The following is a 26591-nucleotide window of genomic DNA, read 5'->3' as shown; positions in this document are numbered from 1 at the left end:
TCTCTCCAACGCCCCACTCTCTCTCTCTCTCTCTCACACACACACTCTCTCTCTCTCTCTCTCTCTCTCTCTCTCTCTATTTCCGTGGGTGTTTTCTCTCTCCTCGGATATTCCACTCCCCGCTCTCTCTCGATTTCGACGAACCCTCGCGGATTTCGCCCTCGAATCCCTCTTTTCGCGAGATCTCCGCTCCTTTGGGAGATCCCCGGTGCGTAAAAACCCGATTTTTCGCTCCTTTTTTTTTTGGCGGTTTTCAGGCCCACTCCGTGGGGGATCCGGGGCTCCGCCGCGGCGGGGGGCGATGAGGTGGCGGCCGTGGCCGCCCATGGCGGCGAGGAAGTTCCGGGCGCGGGTGGGGGTGCGGCGGCTCGAGGGGGCGCCCGCGGGGGCGAGGGTGGCGGCGGAGGTGCGGTGGAGGGGGCCGAGGGCGACGGCGCTGGGGTCGCTGCGGCGGAGGGCGAGGCGGAGCCACCGCACGAGGGAGGAGGACGTTAGGGTTGACGAGGAAGGGAGGGGCGCCGCGGCGGCGGCGGCGGCCGAGTGGGAGAACGAGGGGTTCGAGAGCGACGTGACGCTAACGTCGCAAAAGGAGGGGGTTTGCGGCGCCTTTTACCCCTGGGAGGTCTCCTTCGTCGTCGTCGTCGTCTCCAACAATGTGAGTTCGGTAATTTCCCCCTTTGATTAGGGTTTCGTTGAGTTCTTTTGATTGCTCCGATCCTCGATTTCCTGTGCTTGCTCCCTAAATTAGGGTTTCTTTTGAAGTAGCTTTTTGGGGCAATTTTTTACTTTTATTTATCTTAATTGTTGTTCTAAAATACAGTTCTTGATAGTGTTTGATCGATATCTTTCAAATTCTTTGGGTCATTGAAAAAGTTAAGTTTTTTTTTTCTCTCTTTTTGTTTTCATTTTAATATATAACTGTGAAAGGGGAATTAGGGATCTCTCTCTCTCTCTCTCTCTACATTTAGACCTATTAAATAATTTGTCATCTTACAACCTGGAAACAAACAGATCTTTTCATTAAAATTTTATTAATGTTGTCTAAGTTTTTTAGTGGAATTTAACTCCCTTTTTTTTTTTTTTTGTAAACTTTAGTTAGTGCTTAGTGACCTCATGGTGTGAACATTTCTTAATTTTTTTTTTTTTCCTTCAATCGTGTTGTGTGGAGTATGGACTTTGATTTATTCAATTACACTTTCGTGCTGACTTGATTTTCTTTTCTTCTTTTTTTTGACTTTTTGTTTGGTTACCACTGAATCATTATAAAATATCTGATGGTCAATCTTAATTCTTATCAAAAGTGGCCATTTTTTTTAATTGGTAATTCTTTATAGATCGCGCACCCAATAGTCCCATATCGGATAATATTAATTAGATTATTATTATTATTATTATTATTATTGATCTACCTCTTCTTGAGGGGGGGACAAGAGATGCTATTCTTGGAGTAATAGTCCTCTGCCAATAAAGAATATTATTATTGATTGATCTTCCTCGCAAGATTGAGAAAAATGGAATCATGGAGGTTAGCATATAAAAACGTACAGAACTTATCTAAACTATGCACTATTTTGAGTTGGCTATCCAACCTTTCAAAATCTTGATTTTGATTTGAGTCCGTGAATGATACTTTGACTTCAAAATTTCTGATTCAAAGTGGTTCATAGTTCAGATAAGTTCTGTATATTTTTTAACCCTTTTAGTAATGTGATTTTTTCCTTTTGATCTCGATCTTACACCACTGTAGATAAGACAATTATTTTGTATCTTTGGTTGAGAAAGAAGAGGAGTCTATATTATAATAATTATTATATATATGATTGTGAATACATTTTCTTTCTCTCATGAAGTGTGAAACCTAATTCAATTTCTGGATTATGGTTTGAAGCAGGGATCGAAGAGCAAGCCGTCGGTTCTGGGAACCGCCTCGCTGAACCTCGCAGAGTATGCATCTGCAGCTCAGGAGGAGATGGAGATGATCCTTCCGATTCTGCTTAATGGTGTTGACGTTGTGGACCCGCCGACACTTCACGTATGTTTCATTACATGATTTAGAGATAAGCTATGGTAGCATAAGACCTTTCGATTAAGGAAACAGATCAACATTGGTGCTTGGAACAGGTTCATGTGCTTCACATTACACATTGATCATTATAAGCGCTAAGGAGTGGTTCTTTAGCAAAGGGGAAATTTGGTCCTCAAGTTAAAAAAAAAAAAAAATGGAAAGTTGTAAAACAAAAAAATGCCCTGTTGTTGCAAATTCACACGAAAAGGCTTTTTTTCTTTTTTTTTCTTTTTTTTTCTTTTTTTTTTTTTTTGAAGATTCAAAGCATGTCATATATAGTTCCTAAAAGATCAGTTATGGTTCACAATTGTCATTGAGGTTTCGCATGTTTTTCATCTTAAATGTGGAATTTTCTTTTGTTGCAGATAACACTTTATCTAGCAGAAGTGAGATTCCAAGAAGAACCATTGGGCACTGTACAGAGGCCTATTACTCCGAGTCCGTTATCGCCTTCCTCTGGAGATGCACCTCCAACCGAAAAGGACGAGCCCTCAGTTTTTAGAGCAGGGTTGAGAAAAGTAAACATTCTTAAAAAAATCGTGTCGAGTCAAAGCCCCAAGAAAACCTCTAAAGACGATGAAGGCAGCGAGGAGAACACAATATATCCTCTCGACACAGACTCTCTAGACGATGATCTCGATGAAAGGGAACAAGAGGAGAGCAACAAAGAAGAGGACAATTCTAGCGTGAGAAAGTCGTTCAGTTACGGCACATTAGCATTTGCTAACAATTTGGGAGGTTTACGTCGTGAGGATGTGGATTGTGTTTATTATAGTCACAGGAGATCAGACGTAGGGTTTTCAAATAGGGAGGAGATGGCTTCATCCGTGCAAGAGCAGCAATTTGTGTTTCAAGGATCGAAACGGAGCATTTTGCCGTGGAAAAGGAGGAAATTGAGTTTCAGGTCTCCGAAGAATAAAGGGGAGCCTTTGTTGAAGAAGGGGTACAGAGAGGAGGGAGGCGATGACATTGATTATGATCGTAGGGTGATGAGCTCGCCTGAGAAATCTCTCTTCGGAGGGGTATGCTTCTGTTGCTTGCTCTCCCTTTCTCTCTATTCAATCAGTTTTCTCATTAATAAACTTTGAAAATGATTTCATTAGGATTTTGCGAAGGTGTTGCAAGCTAAGTGCATGCTCCGCATTGTTTTTGTGTGATAGTTACTTGATTTTTCTATCCATCTATAGGAAGTGCGATCCCATCTACGTGTTTACTGATCCTAAAAAGAATCTTTATTTGTTCGTGCTATGTGGTATTATTTGTTTTGTTTTTGTTTTTGTTTTAAACAGCTTGTTGACAATTTACTGTTTAAAATATCATAGTCTTTTAGTTTCTTCATTCTCTCAAACTAAATATGTTTATTCATTGAAACACACTTCTTTAGTTTCCTTTACTATCTCAAAAGAAATTTTAAAAAATACAATCTTTTCGGGTTGCAGAAACAGAAGGATGAAGATATTTCCCTTGGTCGCTCTTCGTTCTCTGATTTTGGCGACGACAATTTCACCGTGGGCAGCTGGGAGTCGAAGGAAATAGTTAGCCGCGACGGCCATTTAAAGCTGTCCACCCAGATCTTCTTCGCGTCAATTGACCAAAGAAGCGAGCGGGCTGCAGGAGAAAGTGCATGCGCGGCACTTGTGGCTGTCATCGCTGACTGGCTTCATGCAAACCCTAATATGATGCCCATTCAATCCCAGTTCGACAGCCTCATCCGAGAGGGCTCCCTCGAGTGGAGAAGACTCTGCGAGAACCCACTTTACCTAAAGCACTTCCCCGACAAGCACTTTGATCTGGAAACTGTTCTGCAGGCGAATATCTGCCCTCTATCTGTTTTTCCCAGCAATTCCTTCATTGGCTTTTTCCAACCTAATGGTGCCGGCGATGATAATGGCTTCGAGTTTCTTCATGGCGCGATGTCTTTTGATAGCATATGGGATGAGATTAGCCGAGCTGGGTCCGACGCCACTTTTGACGAGAGTCCTCAGATTTATATAGTGAGTTGGAACGATCACTTCTTCGTGTTGAAGGTCGAGCGTGATGCTTATTACATTATAGACACACTCGGAGAGAGGTTACACGAAGGTTGTAACCAAGCTTACATCCTGAAGTTCGACAAAAATACGTTGATTCACCGAACCCCTACTGAGAAGAAAAGCACTTCTGGAGATAGTAATTCCGACCGTGCTGTCGACGGCGAGCTCGTTTGCAAGGGAAAAGAGTCATGCAAAGAGTACATTAAGAGCTTCTTGTCGGCGATTCCGGTTAGGGAACTGCAAGCCGATATCAAGAAAGGACTTTTGGCGTCGACTCCGTTGCATCATCGCCTACAAATCGAGTTCCATTATACTGAATCATCATCCAAGGAGGCTGATTCAGCTTCTTCGTCTCCAGAAGCAGGATCTGTTTCACAGCTCTCGTGGCCCGTCAATCCAGGGGCGGCATGCGCCCGAACTCCGGCAGTTATTGTTGTATAGAAAAGTTTCTACTTAGTATCTAACTTCGGTGTAATTTCTAGCAGTGTGTCCGGGACCGAGCAGTGCAAAAAGCGGCGGCAAGCGAAGATACGAAGTAGAGGTTTTTCCTTCTTGTTTCCTCTCCGTAACATCTGATCTAAGCTAGCTAACTACAAACTACAGTGTGTATGTAATGCGTGTTATTTGGCTCTACTCCAAGCCCTGATTTTGTATAGAAAGGGTGGTTATTGTCTCGCCGACGGCGATTAATCTATAATGGCGTTTGTAATTTGTTAACCCTGTTGATTAATGAATAGTCCCTCTTTTGCTACGTAAGTGTATATTTCTTTTAGTATTATATTGGATTTGTTTGATTTGTTGAAATAATATTACATATAGAATATAGAATTAACTCAACATTTTTATGCTGTAATATTGTTTTGCAAAGCCCTTTCTAAATTGGAGCTAGACTGGTATACTATTGGTAGTACGGAAGTTTCCGTGCTAACAAGTTTTTTTTAATGATGCAGCTTTTAAATCGATGATCGGTTTCGTTAAACTTGATCTACATTATTAAAAATACTTAAAAATTAAATTTTATAATTTTTTAATATTATTTGGTTAGTGATCAAAAGGTCTCAAAATTGATAATTTTAACGGTAGATGTGATGCATTTGTAAATTTAGTGGTGTAAAACAACTTAAATCAGATGAAATTTTTATAGAAAATTTTTTTTACTATTTAGAGTAAGATCAGTATTTCTGATCTTAAATTCAAGTCTTCTATCATCATTTTTTATGAAATTTTTATTTTCAGCCGTTTATTTTTAGACCACTCTTTTGATAGGTAATTGATATAAAAAAATTATGAAATTTAGTTTTCAAATACTTTCAATAGTGTAGATCAATTCTAACGGAGCCGATCGTCGATTTGAAAGTGTCATCATTAAAAATAACTTGGTAACACGGAGGTCTCTGTGCTACGATAGTATACCAACCTAGCTCTCTAAATAGTACTAGTAGGCCAAAAGTATATTAGCTCGCTCAGTTTCTCTTTATATTTTTGACAGCGACCAAATTACTGCAAAATGGAGTAATTTTTAAGTCCCTAATTTTTCAGTAGTTCTAGAAAAATTTATATTTTTTTTATATAGACTTTTGAAGAAGCTAAATCAATAACATTGAATTATTTCTGGAACTATCTTTCGAAGAGCAAAGAAAAAAAATCTAAAATATGAACGGTCACGATAATACGGTGCCCTTCCTAGATTTTTAGAATTCACTCGTGCCAAATTACTTTTAAAAAAAATAATTTTATTATATTATTTAAATAAATGTAATTGATTAGAGACAGAGAAGGCGAGGAGGTCATCATGCGGCGATATTGATGTAAGAAAACCGGACGAAAGCTGACGTCGACTTTTGTGGGGCGGTCAATGATGGCAAACTCAATCCGGTGGTGGTGGTGGTGGTAGTGGAGGAATTCTATACTGTCGTCACGACATCAATAACAAGTCAATTATATATATTTTTTTTAAATAAAAATATAATAAAAATATTTTTTTTATAATCATAATGGGACATGCATATATTCCTAAAAAAAAATATTTGATTGATTTATTACGCCACGTCACCAATATACCCGCTATATTCTAGAATTTTTCGTGGTGGCGGCCCCCACCAGCACACGGGGGGGGGAGTATTTTTTTCAAACAAAAATATAATAAAAATATTTTTTTTATAATCATAATGGTACATGCATATATTTCTAAAAAAAAAATATTTGATTGATTTGTTACGCCACGTCACCAATATACTCGCTATATTTTAGAATTTTTCGTGGTGGCCGCCCCCACCAGCACACGAGGGGGGGNTTTGAGGTCTTGTTGGGCGGTCGAGCATGTTTCCTGCCAACGACGGTGGCCGACAGTGAGATGTGAAGTGGCGTGGTTGCGGGCACTCAGATAGGAAGTGCTCTTCCGCACACACAAGTCTCGATCCATTTTTATCTGACGGTCAAAACCCCTCGTCGGATAAGAAGAGCAACAATACTCAGCACACCCATACTAGTCCTGTAGATAGATACAAAATCTTACGTCTGTATACTGTATACATAAACAACTCACTCGCCTTTTTTTCTTTTTTCTAATTTCTTTACTAAATCCTAATAAAAACATAATATATCAACCATTAAATCTAAAGGTTTAAAGATGTGCTCGTCCACCGACCATCTCTAGAGCAAGTGACAAAAAACTTAGTGATTAGTATCCGAGATCTCAAGTTTAAATCCTAGTTGATTCATATTTTCAGCTAAATTTATTTTTGAATGAAATAAACGAAATGGATAACGTGCTACCTATCTCTCTCAAAAAAAAAAGAAAAAAGAAAAAAAAAAAGAAAAAAAAGAGAATGTACACACCCCTTACAAGCAAGTAAAATAGCATTTTCCGAGCAAGAAAAGATCGGTTTTTTTATTAGCAATTATTATAATATATATATATTGAGTCCAGTAAAGATGTTTTTGCACAAAATCTACAGTACTCTAAAGGCGTTTTATATTATGGAATTTCCCAATAAGCGATCAATTTCGGTAGACTTAATCTAAAGCATTTAAAATATATAAAAAAAATATGTTTTTAAAATTTTTTAATATTATTTGTTTAGTGATGGTAAAGACTCAAAATCAAGGTTGCAAATAAAAATCTAACAGAAAATAATGATACAACAGTAAAATTTTATATAAGAGATAGTGATCTTGTAAGATAGGATTTTTACCTCATCTGAATATTTCTCGACTATTAAACTTGCAACAACTCACACCGATATTAAAATTATTAATTGGGCCCATTCAATCGCTAGGCAAATAGAATAAAAAAAATCACAAAATTTATTTTCTCGATACTTGAACAAATACTCTATACAAATCCGACAAAACTTATTGTGGATTCAAATGCTATCATCAAAGACAAAACGAGCACAAAAGCCTCCGTGCTTCTAAAAGCACCCCTGCGGAACACATAACATATAAAATATACCTTAAAAACATTCTTCTTGCAGCACCATATGATATGGTGATTTCATTATCAAATAATAGTTTCCAAAAATTATTCATATATTTTTTTTGTAATATGAAGACCATTAATCTGATGTTGGTATTTCTATATGAAATAGCTGTGATAGAGGAGTTTCTCTTTTGGAAAAAGGAGAAAGAATGGCTTGTTAAACAGCGCGCCCTCACAGCAATCCCAAACAAAGCCATAGTATAGAAATGATACAGAAATGCGACGACAAAACCTGATTCGCGGTAGCGCTGAGTGCTTTAAAAAGTCTTTATTGCTGCTCTAGACCTTCAAAATATTCTAGATTTAGTGTAGAACTGAAATTCTAAATTTCCTGCCAAGTAATATGTGCAGTTATTACATAAATTTGATAGAATGAGCAAAAGGCTTCCACAATCCTACGAGCGGCGGAGTGGAATTTCTTAGAGGTAATAACAAAATTATCAGCTTCAATAAAAGAAACCTTTTGCAATGTGTTATAAGTAACTTACGCTGATGCACCGTAAATTAGCAAGTTGGTAGGGCCAGAATGCAAAACAGGACGACGATATCAGTCATCCAAAGGACAGAGTTCAGATACGAGCTCGACGACTCCCCACATTGACGCATCGTTCTACACAGATATTCATTATAAGGTGAAAAGGAAAAAAAAAAAAAAAAATCCTAAGAACAAGTTTAACTGGAATTTAAGAGCGAAAAAAGAAAAACAAAATTTAGAATTGAACTTTCAAGCAGTTGCTCACCAGATACACAACATCGAATGTGTTGCAGTAATCTTTAAGTGATTTTTCCACATTGCTGTTCCTGAAAGGGCGACTCTACATTAATTACAAGGATAATGCTAGAAGCTGCAAAAGGATTCAGAGAAACAAAAATACAAGATTTGAGTGAAATAGATATTTTTCTCCTTCTGAAGGGTTGATTTTATTTGCAAATGGCCTTAAGCATGAAATAGATTTTAGAAGGCTAATTATTATACAGAAAGCAGACAATACATATTACAGCAGTGAGCACCATTCAATGCCAGGGACGGAACATAGTTTATATGGTAAGACATATCTTGCTAACAAAACTTCCACAATTGCTGAAAATGAAAGAAAAGCATGAGCTAATTATCACCTCTTATTATTAGTTAGAGCCACTTCATTGTGGTAAATGGTACTGTCCAAAAAAGTTTGCACCTATATACCTCTTATACTTGCATAAATGCCCATCTTAAAAAACCTTTCCTAAATGGAAACCAAATTTCTCCAGATGAATTGGATGACTCCCTAACTTGAGATAAATGGTATGTGGTTAAGAAATGGTATGGGTAAGGGAAGGGCTACAAATAAGCATTTAAAATTTACAGGGGCATAATTGTGAATTGATGATTTTGCTGGATTTCTACGTAAATGCCCCATTTTTTTAATACTTGCATACGAATCCCATTTGCATATTGCAGCCAGGCTCCCTCTGTGCCATTCAATTGAAAATTTCGAAGAAAAAGGGAGCGTTACTTACAGAAATCCAACAGCTATCCGATTTTCAAAGTTCACGCCATCAGACATGCCCAAGTCCCCGATATGATCACCTAGCAGTATAACATTGGTCCTCTTCTTCACCAAAGTGGTGTCATCATTCGAACCATTTAAATCCCCAAATTTATCATGAACAGGAGCAGCCATATCCAAGGCATGCTCGTTTTTGTTCAGAACATGAATGGTTTTCCCTGAGTTCAGCAGCACAAAAAAAGGAAAGGCATCAGTACCGAGCAACAAACAAGTGGTAATCAAATAAATGAAGAGTAAATCATCTTGTCATGCATGACTGCACAAAAATATTGGCGAATTGGTCAAAATGACACACTGCTTCTGTTTAAGTCATATTCTAAACTTAAAAATTAGGCATTTTGGATACTTAAAAATTCTATGGTTCCTCATATGTTAAAGACTCGTACTATGATCGATAGTTTGTGTAGTTGAAGATATTTAATGGCTTACAACATGAAAAGTTAAACAGTCCCTCGAAAGATGAGTAGGAAAATCTAACTGCACTATATTTTAGAAATATAGTTGAATGGTAAATTGAACTGATATTCCCTGAATTCTCTGCTCAGCTTCGCCTCAGACCTTGATCTTTATGTTTGGGTATTTAACTCCTTAAACTCGTGTTTTATTATAGTCGCTCCCATCCAATGCCATTAATGGGACTAAAAGAAGTATAATGTTGCCGCCATGTGGCTGCTAACAAAGTGCATGCTGCCACTTTCAGTCAGGTACACCTCACAAAAACACAGTATCTTTTAAGATCAAAGGTTGAAAATCCTTTGATAATCAAAGCAACATATTTTGTACGATGATAGTTCTTCAATTTTGAGAGTGATTTAGGAAAGATGTTGCTGCTTTGTGGATCATATGTGGCAACCACATTGGGCTCGCAGGTAGTTCCACCAATGAGGTTTGACACCGAGCAACGTCAACAGAGAAACACTAATGACTTCAGGAGTGAAATGCTTAAGATCAAAGAATGAGGACTAAACTGGAACTCAGCAAAGATCTCAGGGATGTTATATACTAAGTTCAATCCACACATTCACAGCTAAAAGTTTTAAAAGGAAGAGACTTTATAAGAGTACTAAAGTCTCAGAGAGACAGAAAACTCAAGATTCACCTTTAAAGGCTACAAGACGGCCATTTTCATCGAACACCATCCTATTGGATACAACCTTGATGTTCTTGAAAGATCTATGAAGTTTCTGCCTGAAGACCTGGATAAGTAACAAGAAATAACTCTTTTCATCATTTAGTGTCCAAAAAAATAATTATCATGATACAGAATGCTACTTCTTAATTTAGACTAACCTCTTCGATAATGTCTGCTAGACCAGCAGAAAATACTAAAACAGGGATGTCTCTCTCCTGAAATTACAGAAATGTATATTAGATACAATTCTTAGAATAGATATTTACACATATTCCCAAGAAAATTCATCTATCTAGGTGTCATATATATAACTGCAGAATGTGACTTTTCTTTTATGCCCTTCAAAATCTTTTTCTTATATATATAGCTGTATGCTCATACCTATAAGGATGCCCCTTTTCAATAAAACTTCTAATAGCCAAACCAACTTCACCCCATGGAGTGGATGACTTCCCACTTACGGGTATTTTCATAAGCAGCTGCTTTTTCATGATGTATGAATGAAAATATGTTACAGGGGTTTAGGGTAATGTGAAAAGTAATGATGCTACAATGTAATTGCCTCTAGATTTAAATGACTTTCCCTTATAGCAGGTAATCTATCTGTTACGCTAATTACAATGAAATAGTTACAGTGATATTCTCTCCCGAAAAGAACATGACTAGCAGCCAAGAAAATTCTTGAAGTTAAAGTGGCTATTAGTTTCGTTATTTTTTATGCTGATCAAATTTAAAAGTCAAATATATGCATACAACTTTTTTACACTATTCAAAAATCATGCATGATAATTCCTTACCTCCAAAGTTGTAAATAGCAGATAACGGGTACATAGCGTTTGGAGAGTCTCATAGCGGAAAGCGGAAAGCGGATAGCGGGCGCCATAGCGGGGGCTATGAACCCATAACAGGTTTCATAAAAGCAAATTTAATATGTTTATGTTCCTTATAAAAAATACAAATAATTTTGAAGAAAAGTAAACTAATCATTCTATTCTTTTTTTTTTAGTATTGCAACCTTACATATATTTAATGTCATTATCTATTTAGAATTTAAGATAACTTTAAAATATTTAGCAAACCAAAAAGACATAGAACTTGAAAATCTATAATCCATTAAAAATCTAAACAACTTGTAAATGAATGTCAAAAAGGATATCTTAGGTAAATAATTATCTTCCAAACCCTTAGAAACAGGATTTGATCTTTATATTTCATTTAAGAATCTGACCCGATAAGCTATTTTAACCTGTTTGCACTTTTTAAAGGTTTGAGCTCATAGTACCCGCCTTCCAACCGCTTTATAGCGGCCGCCTTAGCTGGGGGCCCTATGCCGCTCAAGCGGCCGCTATGAACCAGATCCGCTATATACCGATTTACATATTATAGCGTAGCGGTAGCACATAAAATCCACTATAGCGGCCGCTATTTAAAACACTGCTAGTTACCTCTAAGAACTCAAACAGCTCAACCACACCATCTCTGAAAGAAATCGTAGCTTCAGTAACAGATTTCTTAATGGCATCATAAGTAAGGCCACCCTCAATAAGAAGACCATGTGTTTTCTCCCACCTGTAACAACGAACAGATATGCTTAGAATCCGTGGGGCCTGGAATTTACTTGTATCTCTGATTAAGATGTAGTATCCAAAAAAATACAGAAAAGGAATATGACCCAACTTTCCAACTATTTTGGTTGATATCAGAGATAACATAGTCATTAAGCAACAAGCAGGTTCCACCTAGGACCAGATATTTACTTGCATGTGTGATTTATATTGAATTCAACAGAATACAAAATGAAATATGACCTAACTATCTAACTTTCTAGCTTGTATGAGGGATAGGCCATTGAGTAACAAGCAGATTTCACAATTTTCAGGACAGCAAATTTGCATCCATCGAATAATTGCATGTGATATATAACTAAGACAGGAACATTTACTGATAATGTGCTTAAGATCAAGGAAAATGTTCAAATACGACAGTATCAACAAAGGGCTCAACTAACGTACCTTAAAAATTTAGGCGAGAGAGATCAAGTTTAGTTCAAGTTACTTCTAGTTAATCATCCAGAAGATAGTAATCTGCTGTGACTTGAAAATAGATAACATGAAAGGTCCCGAAAGTTCTACAAGCAGTACTGAAATAAGGGAATATACATCAACACTCTGGAACTTTGCCGCAATAGTATATTACCAACCGACTTAAACAAGAGCAATGGAAATGAAAAAAAAAAAAAAAAGCCTGTTCCAGTAAAGCAACCAGAAGAAACTTATGTCAATTTATATAACTGGCGTTAGAACATGATTGTTACCTTACCATTAAAAGTTCAGCTCTCATGCCCTTTTGAATGCTTAGATGAGTTTAGAGGCATTCATTTTGGCTTCATGTGACTAACTATGTTAAAGAAAACAAACAGCAATGACAGCGGCATCGTTAATTGAAAAGGACAGATTGACCGTGCAGTCTTTTTTTTACCTTTTATGTATGGGTCATGATCTGAAGGAATCCAAAAATTCACGCGTTTGACGTAACTTTCCCTTCAAGCAATGGCAAAATTAGACTAAACAAGTTCCATGCTCTTGGAATTCCAGTTAGACCACAGTTAAAAGAACAAAAAAAAGAGGAATTCATTGAGAGAATAGTGCATAACAAGCGACACGTCAAGAAATGGTAAATTTCAACCTCAAAACTGAAACACAAAATGGCAATATGAAAGAAAATCAAAGATTACCACTCCTCCATGAGCTTTGTTTTCTCTTCAATGGGTATTGTGGGTGAAATCTCCAACGGATGATAGTACTCAAACAATGCCTCCCTCTTGGCGTCATACTCTGGGTTCCCTTGCTGCAATAGGCCATGGCTGGCTAAAAACATGATAAAAACATAATGAGCAAAAGCAACCACACTATAATCCTCAAATCCACTCTCCATAAGTTCCTGTTTAGCCTAGCTTCCACTACAACTTCTCTACTCTGAAAAGCAAAAGTTTCTGAAAACTAGGCATTTGGCAACACAAGCTTCCACTTATCCGGGGTTTCTGAAGTGCTGAGAAGCTAAAATGAGCTTCTGGGCTACGAAAGTAGAATCTCTGATTTAAACATTTTGCATTTGCTATACTTTCTCAAAGAATATATTTATGTACAGATGTTGATGGAAATGCTATCAATGTCTTTTCGAACAACTTCAGTCAAATAACACTTCTGCAGAAGCTCCTAATAGCACTTCTGCAGAACCTCCTATGAATCTTAGGAGCTTAGCTAATGTGGTCCTGACTAAGGCTTTCGAAGATTCGATCTGCTACAACAAGAAACAGAAGCTCCCACTTGTGTACCCAAAAGCACATTTTGGATTCCCACCCCAACCAAATACCGTACTTTGCTTCTAAAAGCAGAGAAGCTGTTCCAAAAGCCCGGCTAAGCACTAGCTAACTACATAATCAACAACTACACGAGATCATATGCAACCTACTCTGTCCACGGCTACCATTGTACCAATACCTCGTGAGCGTGCCATCGAAGTCGGCGATGACCTAAAGATCGGCAACACATAGAAGCGATTACAGCAACAGCACTTCAGATACGGAGGTCACGATAAAAAACTCAGGGCACGGAAACTACTCACCTGGAGCTTGCTCCTACCACCGTTCCGCATCGAACCCTTCTTCTTCTCCAGCGATTCAGGGTTCGGGATCACGACCTCGGAGGAGGACATGATCGGCGGGCTATGCGGCGCGGAGCGAGGGCGGAGGCGAAGAAGGCGACGGCGAATCGAAACCCTAGAAGGCGGGGAGGAGAGGGGAGGGGAGAGGCGGAGGGGAAATGCGCGCGAAGGGGGAGCGGATGCGGGGACGGGGAGGGGTAATGCGGTGCGGCGCGGGAGGGTTTTGGCCGGAGAGTTTGGCGCGCGGTGGCGGGAACGCAGGAGGCCGAGGAGGGCGAGGGTAGTGGAGGACGCGCCGCGGCGGATGCAACGCAGTTTCACGTGGTACTGGTTCATGGGATTGTGAAAGCGCCCAAATGGTTTGGATAATAATGGCATCCTCCGTGAGCGTGCGCGTTCGGTGAACTCTATTCCTTTCAAGGGCAATTTGGTAAAATTAAAATTAATATTTATGTATTATGAATAATAATTAAAAAGTTCCGTGTATTTTTTATTATTTATTTATATATTAAATGAAAAATTCGTTTCTAGAAAATGAATAGTTGTAATAATGACTTATCAAGTTGTATTTTTTAAGATATTTAATGCATGTATTTTTTATTGATTTTGAAAAAGAATAGTTTGATCATTTTAGTCGAGGGTAATTTGGTAAATTTAAATCAAATATATTATGAAGAATATTAAATTTTCATGTATTTTTATTTATATGTTAATTAAAATATATTGTGTTTCTAATAACTACCAATAATGACTTGTAAGTTATATTTTTTTATTTATGTATGTATTTTTCATATTTTAAAAGTGGTAGTTTAACATTTTTAAAAATCGGATCGAATCTGCAAAAACCGTAAAGTTGGACTAAGTTTTGCAAGTTGAAAATCAATAGATTTTTATTTATACAAAAAGCAATTATATTTTTTCAAAAAAGTAACTTTTATAAATATGAAATAAAATGTGGTGCTGTTTTATTTTAATATTTCATGATTATTTTACATTTCTCATCCATCTGTTGAGCGTTGCGCGTTCGGTGAACTCTTTCTTTTCAAGGATTTGTAATTAAAATAATATATTATTGTATTATGAATAATAATAAAGTTTGGCCAAATTTGCCATAAAAATTCACTTATTTTGGACTTTTGCAAAATCGGACGCACCTTTTTCGGTTTTTGGCCATATTCGTCCGCTTTTTCAGCAAATTTGGGGGACCAAATACCCTTATACCTTTTTTCTCTTATCCTCTTTCTCTTCATTCTTCGTTTCTCTCGTTTTTTTTTTCTTCTTCCCAGAGAGCGGCTGGAGACGGAGCGGAGACGTCTATACCTTTTTCTCTCTCCTCTTTTATTCTTTCGTTCTTTTTTTTTTCTTTCTCTTCCCACAGAAACGCCAGGACAGAGCGGGAGGCGGCCTGCTTCGATTTTGTCCGGCGCATCCTTACTCTCACCCGCCCCACACCCCCATCTTCCTTCCTCCGACTCCCGCCGAAGCGCCACCTGACGACCCTTTTTTTTTTTATCTCTTCGACTATCATACACTTTTCTCCAACGACGACGCCTCTTCTTGCCCCCACTTCTCCGCCCTTCTCTCGTCTCTCCCTCTCTTTCCTCTGCAGCTCCGACGACGATGCATCTTCAGTTGGGCGACTCCGGCACCGTGTGAGGTCACTGGCGGCGCTGCAGCCCTCAGGAGCGGGGGTCCTTGCGAACGTCGTCGCCGCGCGCTGTGACCGTTGGAGATATGCGGTGACCAAAAATATAAAAAAACGCGAAAGAAAAAAAATAAAGATAAAAACTTATAGAATAAGAAGGATAAGATGAAATTCCTCGTTAATGCAATAAAAAATTAATTAACAGTTGCATTACTTAAAATGTATAACGTGCAGCTTTAATGAAAATTACACTTTTTAAACAAAAAATTACACTCTTGAGAGATTATTTACACTATTTTTTTTCTTATTGCACCTCTTTTCAGATGTAAACTGTATCCATTAAGATGAAAGTTACACCTCTTTAATGGAAGGTTGCACTGTTTTTCTCTTGCACATTTCTCCTCTTAGTTACACTATTTTTATCTTAAACTTGACCCCTTTAAAGATATTTATTACTGTATTTCTCTTAGTTAGCACTGTTTCTCTTTGTTGCACCATTTCTCTCCTGTTTACACTATTTTTATCTTAAACTGCACCCCTTTTAAGAGATAATTGATACTGTTTCTCCTCTTCTATTGTACTGTTTTTCTCTTATTGCCTATTTTTTTTCAATAATAGATGACAACAAGAGAAAAAACAGTGTGAAACAAGAGAAGAAACAGTTATAAATATTTTTTAAAGAGTGCAGTTTAAGATTAATAAAAAATAATTATAACAGGAGGGAGAACATGTTGGACAGAGAAGAACAGATCTGCCTAAGAAGAGCGAGAAACACGTATAAATATTCTTCTTACAAATTGTGTGCATAAGATAAAAAACATGTAACAGGAGGAGGAGAAAATGGGCAACAAGACGGAGGGGAGAACAGTGTCAACTTTCGTTTAAAGAGTGTAACTTTCTCTTATGGATGCAGTTTAATCTGAAAAGAGCATGCAATAGAAGGAAATAGTGTAAATATCTCTGCAAAGAGTGTAAATTTTCGTTTCTAAAGAGTGGATATTTTCACTTAAAGCTAAGTTCTACATCTTAAGTAGTGCAACTTATATTTTTTTTGCCACTGTTTAACGATGCATTTTCATCTTTCATCCTTCTTTTTTATATAATGTTTTTAATCTTATTTATTTATTGTTTGTTCTATAATATTTTTTGTTAACCCCTCTGCCACAGCCACAGCGCCGGCTAGACGTCGCGCCGCTAAGCGACCCCCGCTCCGAAGCTGCAGGCGCTGGCACTGGACGTTCGTCGGCGTCGGCGCCGGCGAAAATCATCGTTCATCGGAGGCAATAGTAGGAAGGAGAGACATGGGAGAGGCGAGAGAGGGTGGGAAAGAGCAGAGGAGAGTGCGTCGTCGTCCGGAGACGGTAGAAGGAGATCAAGGAAGAAAAGAAAAGAAAAAAATTAAAAAAAAGTAGCGTTGCGGCTTGCAGGGCTCGGGCGAGGAACGGTGGGGTATGTGTGGCAAGGGCAAGCGAGGGCGAGAGCATCGAGGTGACGTAGCGAGCGCGGACCATTTCCGCCTCCGTGCTCATTACTTTTTTCGGCGAGAAAAAAAAAAACGAGATAACGAAGAAACGTAAGAGGAGAGAGAATCTGAGGAAGGAAAAGAGAATTAAGGATATTTGATCAGCTTTGCTGAAAAAAAACGAACAAATCTGCCAAAATCGAAAAAGACTGGCTCTAGTTTTTGCAAAAGCCACAAAATAATGAATTTTTTTATCAAATTGGTAAAAAAGTTCCATGGTATTTTTTTATTATTTATTGGTATAGTTTAAAATGAAAAATTCGTTTCTAGAAAATGAATAGCTTGTTAATATACTTATCATTTCGTTTTTTAACGCATATATTAATACATGTATTTTTTATTGCTATTTGAAAAAGGATATTGATCATCTTATCATGGTAATTTAAATTTCTAATCAAATACTATAGTGCAAGAAATAATTTAAAAATGGCTGTTTTTGCCAAATGACACCCTGACATTTTTTATTTTTTTAAGATAGACCCTGTCAAAATTTAATTTGGCAAAAATCGGCCCTGCCTTTGCCACGCAGGCCCAGCGTCAACGCCCCACGCCGGGCAGAGCTGGGGCCTGGTGTTGTAAGTTGAACGGTGAACCATTCCGGTGTTTCATGTTTATATTCTTTTCTTCTGTTTAGGGACGTGCAACCGGGTCGGGTTGATCGAATTTTCAAACAACCGAATCGAATCCAAGATCAAATTAAAACCCAAACCTGAATCCGAACCGCAGACAAGTTTAAAAATCCCATACCCATATTAAAGTTATATGGGTGATGAATTTTAAAACCCGCCGCGGTTGCCGATTTGTGTTCGGATTTTTTACATTATTGATTTCGGATCGATTTCGGATTTTTTAAAAAACCGATCCTAAATCCGACCTCGTTGACACTAAAAGAAAAGAGACAATAATATAAATTAGAAACACAAGCGCGATCATTCCACCGTGTGTTCAACCTAACACACCTGACCATGCCCTGCCTTGTGGCTGCTGACGTGCTGCCATGCGTGCCAGGTCGGCAATTTTTCGCAAATTAAATTTTTACAGGACTAATTTTTAAAATAAAAATTTGCCCAGGGACTAAATTAAAAAAACACCTTAAAAAATTATCATGTATTTTTATATATGTTAATTAAATAATAATATGTGTTTCTAATAAGCCTACTAATAATAACTTGTGTCATTATATTTTTTAAAATTATTTAAGGTATGTATTTGTCACGGTATTTTAAAAAGTGGTTAGTTTGAACATTTAAAAAAAGAAAAAATCGATCGAATCTGCAAAACCATTAAAAGTTGGACTAGAGTTGCAAAATTGAAAAATCAAGTATTTTTTAGTTATTTTATTACAAAAAGAGCCAATTTAGTTTTTAACAAAAAAAGTAATTTTTATAATATTGAATATAAATATGTGGTGCGTTTGTTATTTATATTCATGAATTATTATAAATCTCTTAGATTTATCTTATTAATTAAGCTCTTTAAATTATTTATTTTATAAATCTTTACAATTAAAAAGTGTTTGGGCCTTTTATTTTTCCATATGAGTTACATATATTTAATAAAAATATATTCACATTTGAAGTTAATTGAAGGTGAAATATTTTTATCTTTATGTGCAGTTACTATATATATTCAAATACTTTAATATTTTCATACATTTCATTATTTCTAACTATAATTTGATTAGTTTAACTAACAATAAGTATACTATGTAATCAGCTTTTCAGTTTATATATATTATCCATATTAATTAATTTCATAAAAGATTAATTCTTTACCATTCCATTTATAACATTTTACCTTCTAACATTACAAAAAATCTCTATTATACTCTCTAACATAACTTTACATACATAATCTCCCAAAAAGTTCCCATACATAATATCTAAAATTTATTCTACATACATTATTCTGAATATAGAATTTCTTTAAATTCTGTATAACCATAACTCCCAATATAACTCTCACTTCAAACTTAGATAATTCTTTATATACCTCTTACATAACTTTTAGCAAAATTTAAATTAATCAAATAAATAATACATATATATATTACTTATACGATATATATTATTATATATATATATAGAGTTGAGGCTACTATAGTATCGGAAGCCACGGAGCCTTCCGTGCTTCGCAGCTCAGTTTTGATGTTGCGACTTTCGAATCTTCGATCACGTCTCCGTTAAACTGATTCTAGGTAGTATGAGAAGTACCTAGAAAAAATTAATTTATTTTCGATTCATGTTGCCTTGATCAAATTGCTCAAAATCCACAAATTTCAATGGTCGTAGTGAGCCGTTGCAAAGTTTAACGGTTTGGTAGAATATCCAATCGACCGTAAATTTTTTGATAGAAAATTTTTATACTATCAAAACAAGATCAATATCTTTGATTAAAATTTTAATTGTCATATTATACATTTGTAGATTTTATTTTCATCCGTTGATTTTGAGTCAACTTGTTCACTAGCAAATGAATTCGTATAAATCATAAAATTATTTCTCAGTACTCTTCAAATACTCTTAGATCAAGTTCTAACGGAGCGATCGGACGATTCGAAGTCAGAACATCGAAGAACGACTGGAATGACGTGAAGCTCCGTGCTTCCGGATAGCATTAATGTAGCCTCATCTATATATATTATATATATATATATATATACATTATTATAAATTGCGGGCTATTATACTCTTTATAATAGGAGTCAATGGATATGGATACTCCCGAATTTTATCCGAATCCGTAATGAAACGGATAATATCGATACTAAGAATAGTGTATTCGGATGTGGATCATCAAAAATTAAAACAGCGATATGGATTCGGATATAATTTTGACGTGTATCCACTCCGAACCGAATTTATCTATCATACATATATATATGTATATATATATATTATAGAGAGAGAGGACGAAGAATTGAGAGAGCAGGCGATAGATGAGAGTTAGGTATGAGCTACGAGAGAAGGAGATGATGGAGGAGGTTTTTGCTAGAGATACTATCGATATGTAAACGATGCTATTTTATACCTATTTGTTTTGGATGATTTAGAGCCTCCAAATTGACGATCAGCTCCGTTTGAACATGATCTTATACACACTTGAATGTTTAGAAATCAAATTACAAAATCTTTCGACAATCATATGTCATAATGATCAAAGGGTTCTAAAAATTTTTGTAATTTAATGGTTGTATAAGGAGGCAGCTTTCCGTTTAACGCGCGTAAAGATTATCAATTGCAAATTAAATTTTGCTTAGAAAATTCTTTAAAGCTATTTAAAACCATGATCACATTACTCTTGATCTTGATTACAGTACCTATCTCATTTTTAAGAACAATTCATTTTCTAGGCCATTCATTTTTCTGTTCACGTTGATGGATAAAAGAACAATATCGTAAAAGTGCGTTAAAATTTTATTTCTAGGTAGACTTTAAATAGCTTTAGATATATTTTAACGGAGCCGATCGGTCAATTTTGGAGATCTATCATCGAAAATAAATCGGCTTAGTTAAAACGGCTCATTTACTATCGAATAGTATTTTCAGCCTCAACTCATATTAATATATATATATATTATATATATATATATATATATATATATATATAATTTAATAGGGTCCGGCTACTATCTCTATTAAATCAGATGGGACCCTTTGTCCTATCAGTCGATTTGAATGGATCGCAACCTGTCAAATTGATAATCGGCACCGTGAAGTTGATCTACACAATTAAAAATAGCTTAGAAACAATTTGTTGTATTTTAAAATCATTATTCAATTCATCTTAAGAGTTGAAAAATGAAACGGTTATTAATGAATAACCTTCTTAAAAAGAGGTTAGACTTTCTCAGTTCCGTAATGCTGAGTTATCAAAGATATTATGCTAAATGCTATAAAAGAATTTCTATCAAAAATTCAAGCAATTTGGATTGCTCATACACCGTTACACAAGCAAACGGACCTCATATTAGCGCCGTCAAACATTATCGATTTTTACGACACCTTTGATTACCATGTAAACCATTATCAAAATTTATAGAAATTTAGTTTCTAAATATTTTCAAACCGATCATCGATTCGAAAATTCGGCCCGATCGATCAAGGAACACTTGATGGACAAGTGCTCTATCCTATTTCATGGATTAGTTAGTAATTTTATATATATATATATATATATATATATATATATATATATATATATATATCTATATATATATATATATATATATTTGATGTTATATTTGAATTTGTATTTTAAAAATTTAGATTTAATATAATATATTTTGAAGTATTGAAAAAAAAATAATTATTTCAGGTTCAAATTTTCAGGTTCGGGTTCAGGTTTCGAATTTTTGGTCGGGCTCGAGTTTGGATAAGGATTTTTAAAATCCGTTGGGTTCGGGTCTCGGGTTTGGAGTCGGGTTCGGGTTCGGGTTTTTGAAAATTCCCCCCGAATCCGACCCATTGACATCTCTATTTATAAGTATGATCATCTTCGTATTTATAAGTCATTTTTTATGATAAAAGTTTTGAATCAATGATTCACACCGTTAAATATGATCTAGAGCATTTGAAACCTTTAGAAATCAAATTTTATAATTTTTTGACATAATTTACCTTACGATCAAAAGATCGCAATATTGATAATTTTTAATGGCCAGTATGGAATACTTGCTAATTTAAAAGTGTGAAAGAATCAAAATTGGTTGAATTTGTTTGATAGAAAATCTATTCATTATCTAGATAAAGACTAATAACTCCGATTTTAAATTAAAGAATTCAATTCTTTATTTTTAGAAAATTGTTTGACTTTAATCGTTTATTTTATGCTCACTTGATGGTTTTTATTATAATTTCGAAAAGTTATGAAATTTATTTTTTAAAAGTTTTACATAATTTATATCACATGTAACAGTGAGGATTGTTGATTTGGAACTCGGAAGCTTCATTATCGAAAGTGATTTATGAATACAAAAAGCTCTATATTCATAAGAATATAGTAGCACTAATATATACACACACACTATTGATGGTAAATATTATTTATTTACTATAAACAGTATTTCAAGTAAACTATATATATATATAGAGAGAGAGAGAGAGAGAGAGAGAGAGAGAGAGAGAGAGAGAGAGAGAAGGGCTGCTATACTTTTATGAGTATAGAGCCCTTCGTACTCATAAGTTGTTTTCGATGTTGGATTTTCGAATCGACGATCCACACCGTTGAATATAATCTAGAGTATTTGAAACTTCTAGAAAATAAATTTCGTAATTTTTCTAAATCATTATAAAGTCCATCAAGTGGGTATAAAATGAACGGTTAAAATCGAAAGACGTCCTAAAAATGGATGATCGGACTCTTCAATTTAAGATCGGAGTTATTGATCTTTATTTAGGTAGTGAATAGAATTTTTATAAAAAATTCAACCTATTCCGATTCTTTTTTACCGTTAAACTAGCAAATATTTCATATCGGCCGTTAAAAATTGTCAATTTTGTGAGCTTCTGAAAGTAAGATAAATAATATCGAAATTTATAAAATTTGATTTCTAAAAGTTTTAAATACTCTAGATAATGTTTAACGATATGGATCGTTAATTCGAAAGCTCTATTATTGAAAACAACTTATGAGTACAAAGGTGATCGTACTTATCTCTATATATATATTTATAATATATATATATATTATATAAGTTCGGCATATTATACTTTATAAGTAGGGATGTAATGATATTGGATATCGCGACCAATTTTATCGAACCGAATGAAACGGATTATCGATATCAAATGAATATGTATTCGGATCCCGGATATACAACAAATAAAACCCGGACGAATAGGATTCGGATATAGATTTTGACTCGTCGCCCGAACCCGAATTTATTTTCTATTATCATATATATATATATATATATATATATATAAGAGAGGAGAGAGAGTAGAGAGAGAGAGGAGAGAGAGAGAGAAGAGAGAGTTTTTGCTACACGAATACTATCGATAGTAAAGCGAGCTATTTTACTAGCCTATTTGTTTTCGATGATAGAGCCTCCAAATTGAAGCGATCAGCTCGTTGACATGATCATATACCACTTTGAAGTGTTTTAGAATCAAATTTCAAATCTTTTCGGACATCATTGCATAATAAATCAAAGGGTTTCAAAAATTTGTAATTTTAATGTTGATAAGCAAGCGGCTTCCTCGTGTTTAAACGCGTAAAGATTCGTCAAACAATTAAATTTTTTGTTAGAAAATTCTTAAAACTATTTAAAACAAGATCTATACTTGATCTTGAATAGCAAGCTCCTATTCATATTTTTTAAAAGAACATTCATTTCAGCCATCATTTTTCTGTTGCACTGATGATAAAAGAACAATATCGGAAAGTGCGTAAAATTTTGATTTCTAGTAGTTTGAATAGTTTAGAATCATATTTAACTAACGGAGTCCGAATCGTCAATTGGAAGCTCTATATCGAAAATAAATCGGTAGTAATACGGCTCATTTACTATCGACTAGTATTCTAGCTCAACTCTAGTCTATATATAATAATTATATATATATCATATAATACTATTTATATATATAGGATCCGCTACTATACTATTAATAGATTGGAGCTTGTCTATGTCAAAGTCGATTTGAAGATCGGAACCTTCAAATTGATAATCGGCAGCCGTTGAAGTTGATCTATCACAATTAAAAATGTTTAGAAACCAAATTTTGTATTATTTAAAAATCATTATCAAATCATAACTTAAGAGTTGAAAAATGAACGGTTATAAATGAATACCATTCAATTAAAATAGACAGTTTTTTTAATTTCTCAAGTTCGTATTCCTGCGATAACACACACAAACTACAAATAAATAGTATAACAAGAATTTTCTATCAAAATCAAGCAAATTTGGATTGCTTACACCGTGTTAAACAAGTCAAAGGCTCATATAAGGCCCGTCAAAAATTATCGATTTTTACGACACTTGTAGCCCAATGTAAACCATTATCAAAATTTATGAAATTTAGTTTCTAATATATTCAAACGCGATCATCGATTGAAATCTCGATCATCAAGAACAACTTGAATAGGACAGTGCTCCTATCTCATTAATAGGATAGTAGTATTTTATATATTAATTATATATATATATATATTATATATATATATATAATATATATATATATATATATATATATATATATTATAGTTTGAACGTTTGCAAGTTTAACGGTGTAGAAATATCCAAATCATGTGAAATTTTAATAGAAAATTCTTTATATTATATAAAACAAGATCAATATCTTTAATCTAAAATTTTAATGTCATATTATCACGTTTTGTAAAATTTTTATTTTCAGCCGTTGATTTTGAGCCCCTTTATTCACTAGGCAAATAATATCGAAAAATCGCATAATTTATTTGCTAGGTACTTCAAATACTCTAGATCAAGTTTAACAGAGCCGATCGACAATTCAAAAGTCGCAACATGGAAAACGACCTGGAAGCACGGAAGGCTCCGTGCTTCGAGAAGCATAGTAGCCTCACTTTTTTTACTGTTAGATCTACGCCTTTGATCATTTTTGTCTGTTAGATTATACTATTCAACCAACCACCCACTCAACTTTACGGGGCCCATATCATCCTAACCGCACATCCCTTAATTCAAGGGCCGAAAACTTACAAGCATCAATGACTTGATTCTTTTAAAAGCATAGGAGCTCAATTATATATATATATAGAGAGAGAGAGAGAGAGAGAGTTGGGCTAGAATACTATTGATAGAAAAAGACTTTTTTTTGCTATCAAATTTTTAGCCTTTAGATAAATTTCTTTTATCATTTCTAATTATTGGATTAAATATTATAACCCAATGGGGACTACTCAACCCTAGGGGGACCAATCAATCCTAAGGGACTAATATTATCTTAATCCTACAATATTTCATCCAAGAGTTAAAAACTTGATAACAAAAATGATCTTTTGCTATTAATAGTATTCCAACCCAACTCTCTCTCTATATATATATTAGTTGAGCATATGTCCAAATGTACATAACAAATATTTTAATAATTATTTTAAATTAATATAAAAAATTATATATAGTGCAGATATAGATATACATTAAATATTTTTCAATATTTTTTTTAAATTTTGATAATTTAAAATTTAAATATATAACTTAAACTAGACGTATCAAAATAAAAAAGTTAATACAAAAATAAAATATTAATAGATAGAATAGAGATAATATATAAATATTTATCTTTAAAAAAAGATATTAAATAATAAAAATTTAATAAAAAAATAAAATATTAATAGTTGGAGAAAAAAGAGTAACTATTGTTATGTTATTTATTTTGATATCGTTTGGTTCGGGATAAGCAAAAAGTGGCTATTCCAGGAATTGGTATAAATTGAGGTATAAGCAGGGATTAGATCAATTTTGAGTTTGGATGAAAATTGGGTTATTTTTGGGAATAAAAAAAACGTTTGTTAGATAAGATGAATAAAGAAAGATAGTAAGTTTTTATAAGTAAAAAAATAATGATATTACCTCTTATTATATTTAAATTTAAATTTTAAATTTAAAATTTAACTTTAAAATTTCAAATTTGAAATTTAAAATCTCAAATTTTAAATTCAATATTTTAATTTTAAATTTCAACTTTAAATTTAAGATCAAATTTAAATTTGAAAAATAAAAATTTCAAATTTCAAATTTCAAAATTTAAAATATTAAAATTTAAATTTAAATTTAAAATTATAACTTTAATTTTGAGATTATAAATTTAAATTTTAAAAATTTAAATTTTAATTTTAAAAATAAAAATATGGGTGGAAACAATTAATAAAAATAATTTATTATAAATAAATTTTATAAGTTTTTTTAAAAATTCTACTTAAACTTAAATTTAATAAAAAGAATTTATTATAATATTTAAATATAAATAATATGTATTAATATAGTACAATTAATAGTTTTATAATAAAAATAATGTATTATAATATATAATATATAATATTTATATAATTTAGTTTTAATGTAATTTATAATTTTAATTATGTTTGAAATTAAGTATTGGAATAGCTCTATTCCATCAAAATGGTGGAATAGCAAATCCTTTGCTATTCATTGCTATTCCAAAATAATCGGGAATAACAAAATTTGACCGGGATAAAATATTTCGGCTAAATTTCATCCCGTTTGGTGAAATAGCGAAGATAATTTTCATTATCCCGCTTATTCTTCGAACTAAACGGGGCCAAATTTGTGTACAAATTTTTTTTTTTTGAAATGAGTCAATTGACTGATCGATATTTAAAGTACGTATTTTTATATATAGTATAGATACGTGCGTAAAATAAAATTAAAATAGTTAAGAACATGAGAAAGAATTAAAAAAAAAAATCAAAAAGTACACGCACAATCTCAATTTTCCTCACCCCACGTGTCCCTCTACTTTATAACTCCCTAACATGTCCCTACAGACGACGACGAC

At 34.3% G+C, this 26591-nt stretch overlaps 2 protein-coding genes across 5 annotated transcripts; one reads left to right on the top strand and one right to left on the bottom strand.

Moving 5' to 3' along the window:
* Window positions 1–4854, top strand: LOC109709404. The gene is made up of 4 exons (XM_020231627.1): window positions 1–655; window positions 1892–2032; window positions 2431–3087; window positions 3505–4854. Exons 1-4 carry the CDS (start codon window positions 302–304, stop codon window positions 4537–4539), a joined length of 2187 nt encoding a protein of 728 aa, XP_020087216.1. The 5' UTR covers window positions 1–301; the 3' UTR covers window positions 4540–4854.
* LOC109709603 (7-methylguanosine phosphate-specific 5'-nucleotidase A) lies at window positions 7652–14291 on the bottom strand. 4 transcript variants are annotated; one of them, XR_002216165.1, is made up of 10 exons: window positions 13886–14291; window positions 13733–13793; window positions 12996–13128; window positions 11707–11830; window positions 10420–10476; window positions 10229–10325; window positions 9080–9287; window positions 8320–8380; window positions 8068–8189; window positions 7652–7864 (listed from the first exon to the last, which is right to left on the bottom strand). XR_002216165.1 is itself a non-coding variant. In XM_020231908.1 (9 exons), exons 1-9 carry the CDS (start codon window positions 14258–14260, stop codon window positions 8127–8129), a joined length of 1179 nt encoding a protein of 392 aa, XP_020087497.1. In that variant the 5' UTR covers window positions 14261–14291; the 3' UTR covers window positions 7652–8126. The 4 variants fall into 4 exon arrangements, 3 of the variants coding, with proteins under 3 accessions (XP_020087497.1, XP_020087496.1, XP_020087498.1); XM_020231908.1 differs by having other exon boundaries at window positions 7652–8189; window positions 12996–13124; window positions 13729–13793; XM_020231907.1 differs by having other exon boundaries at window positions 7652–8189.

This window comes from Ananas comosus, linkage group 4 (assembly GCF_001540865.1).
Source record: "Ananas comosus cultivar F153 linkage group 4, ASM154086v1, whole genome shotgun sequence".
Taxonomy (NCBI): domain Eukaryota; kingdom Viridiplantae; phylum Streptophyta; class Magnoliopsida; order Poales; family Bromeliaceae; genus Ananas; species Ananas comosus.
Note: the sequence above shows the minus strand (reverse complement) of the source record. Positions and strands in the feature narration are given on the sequence as shown.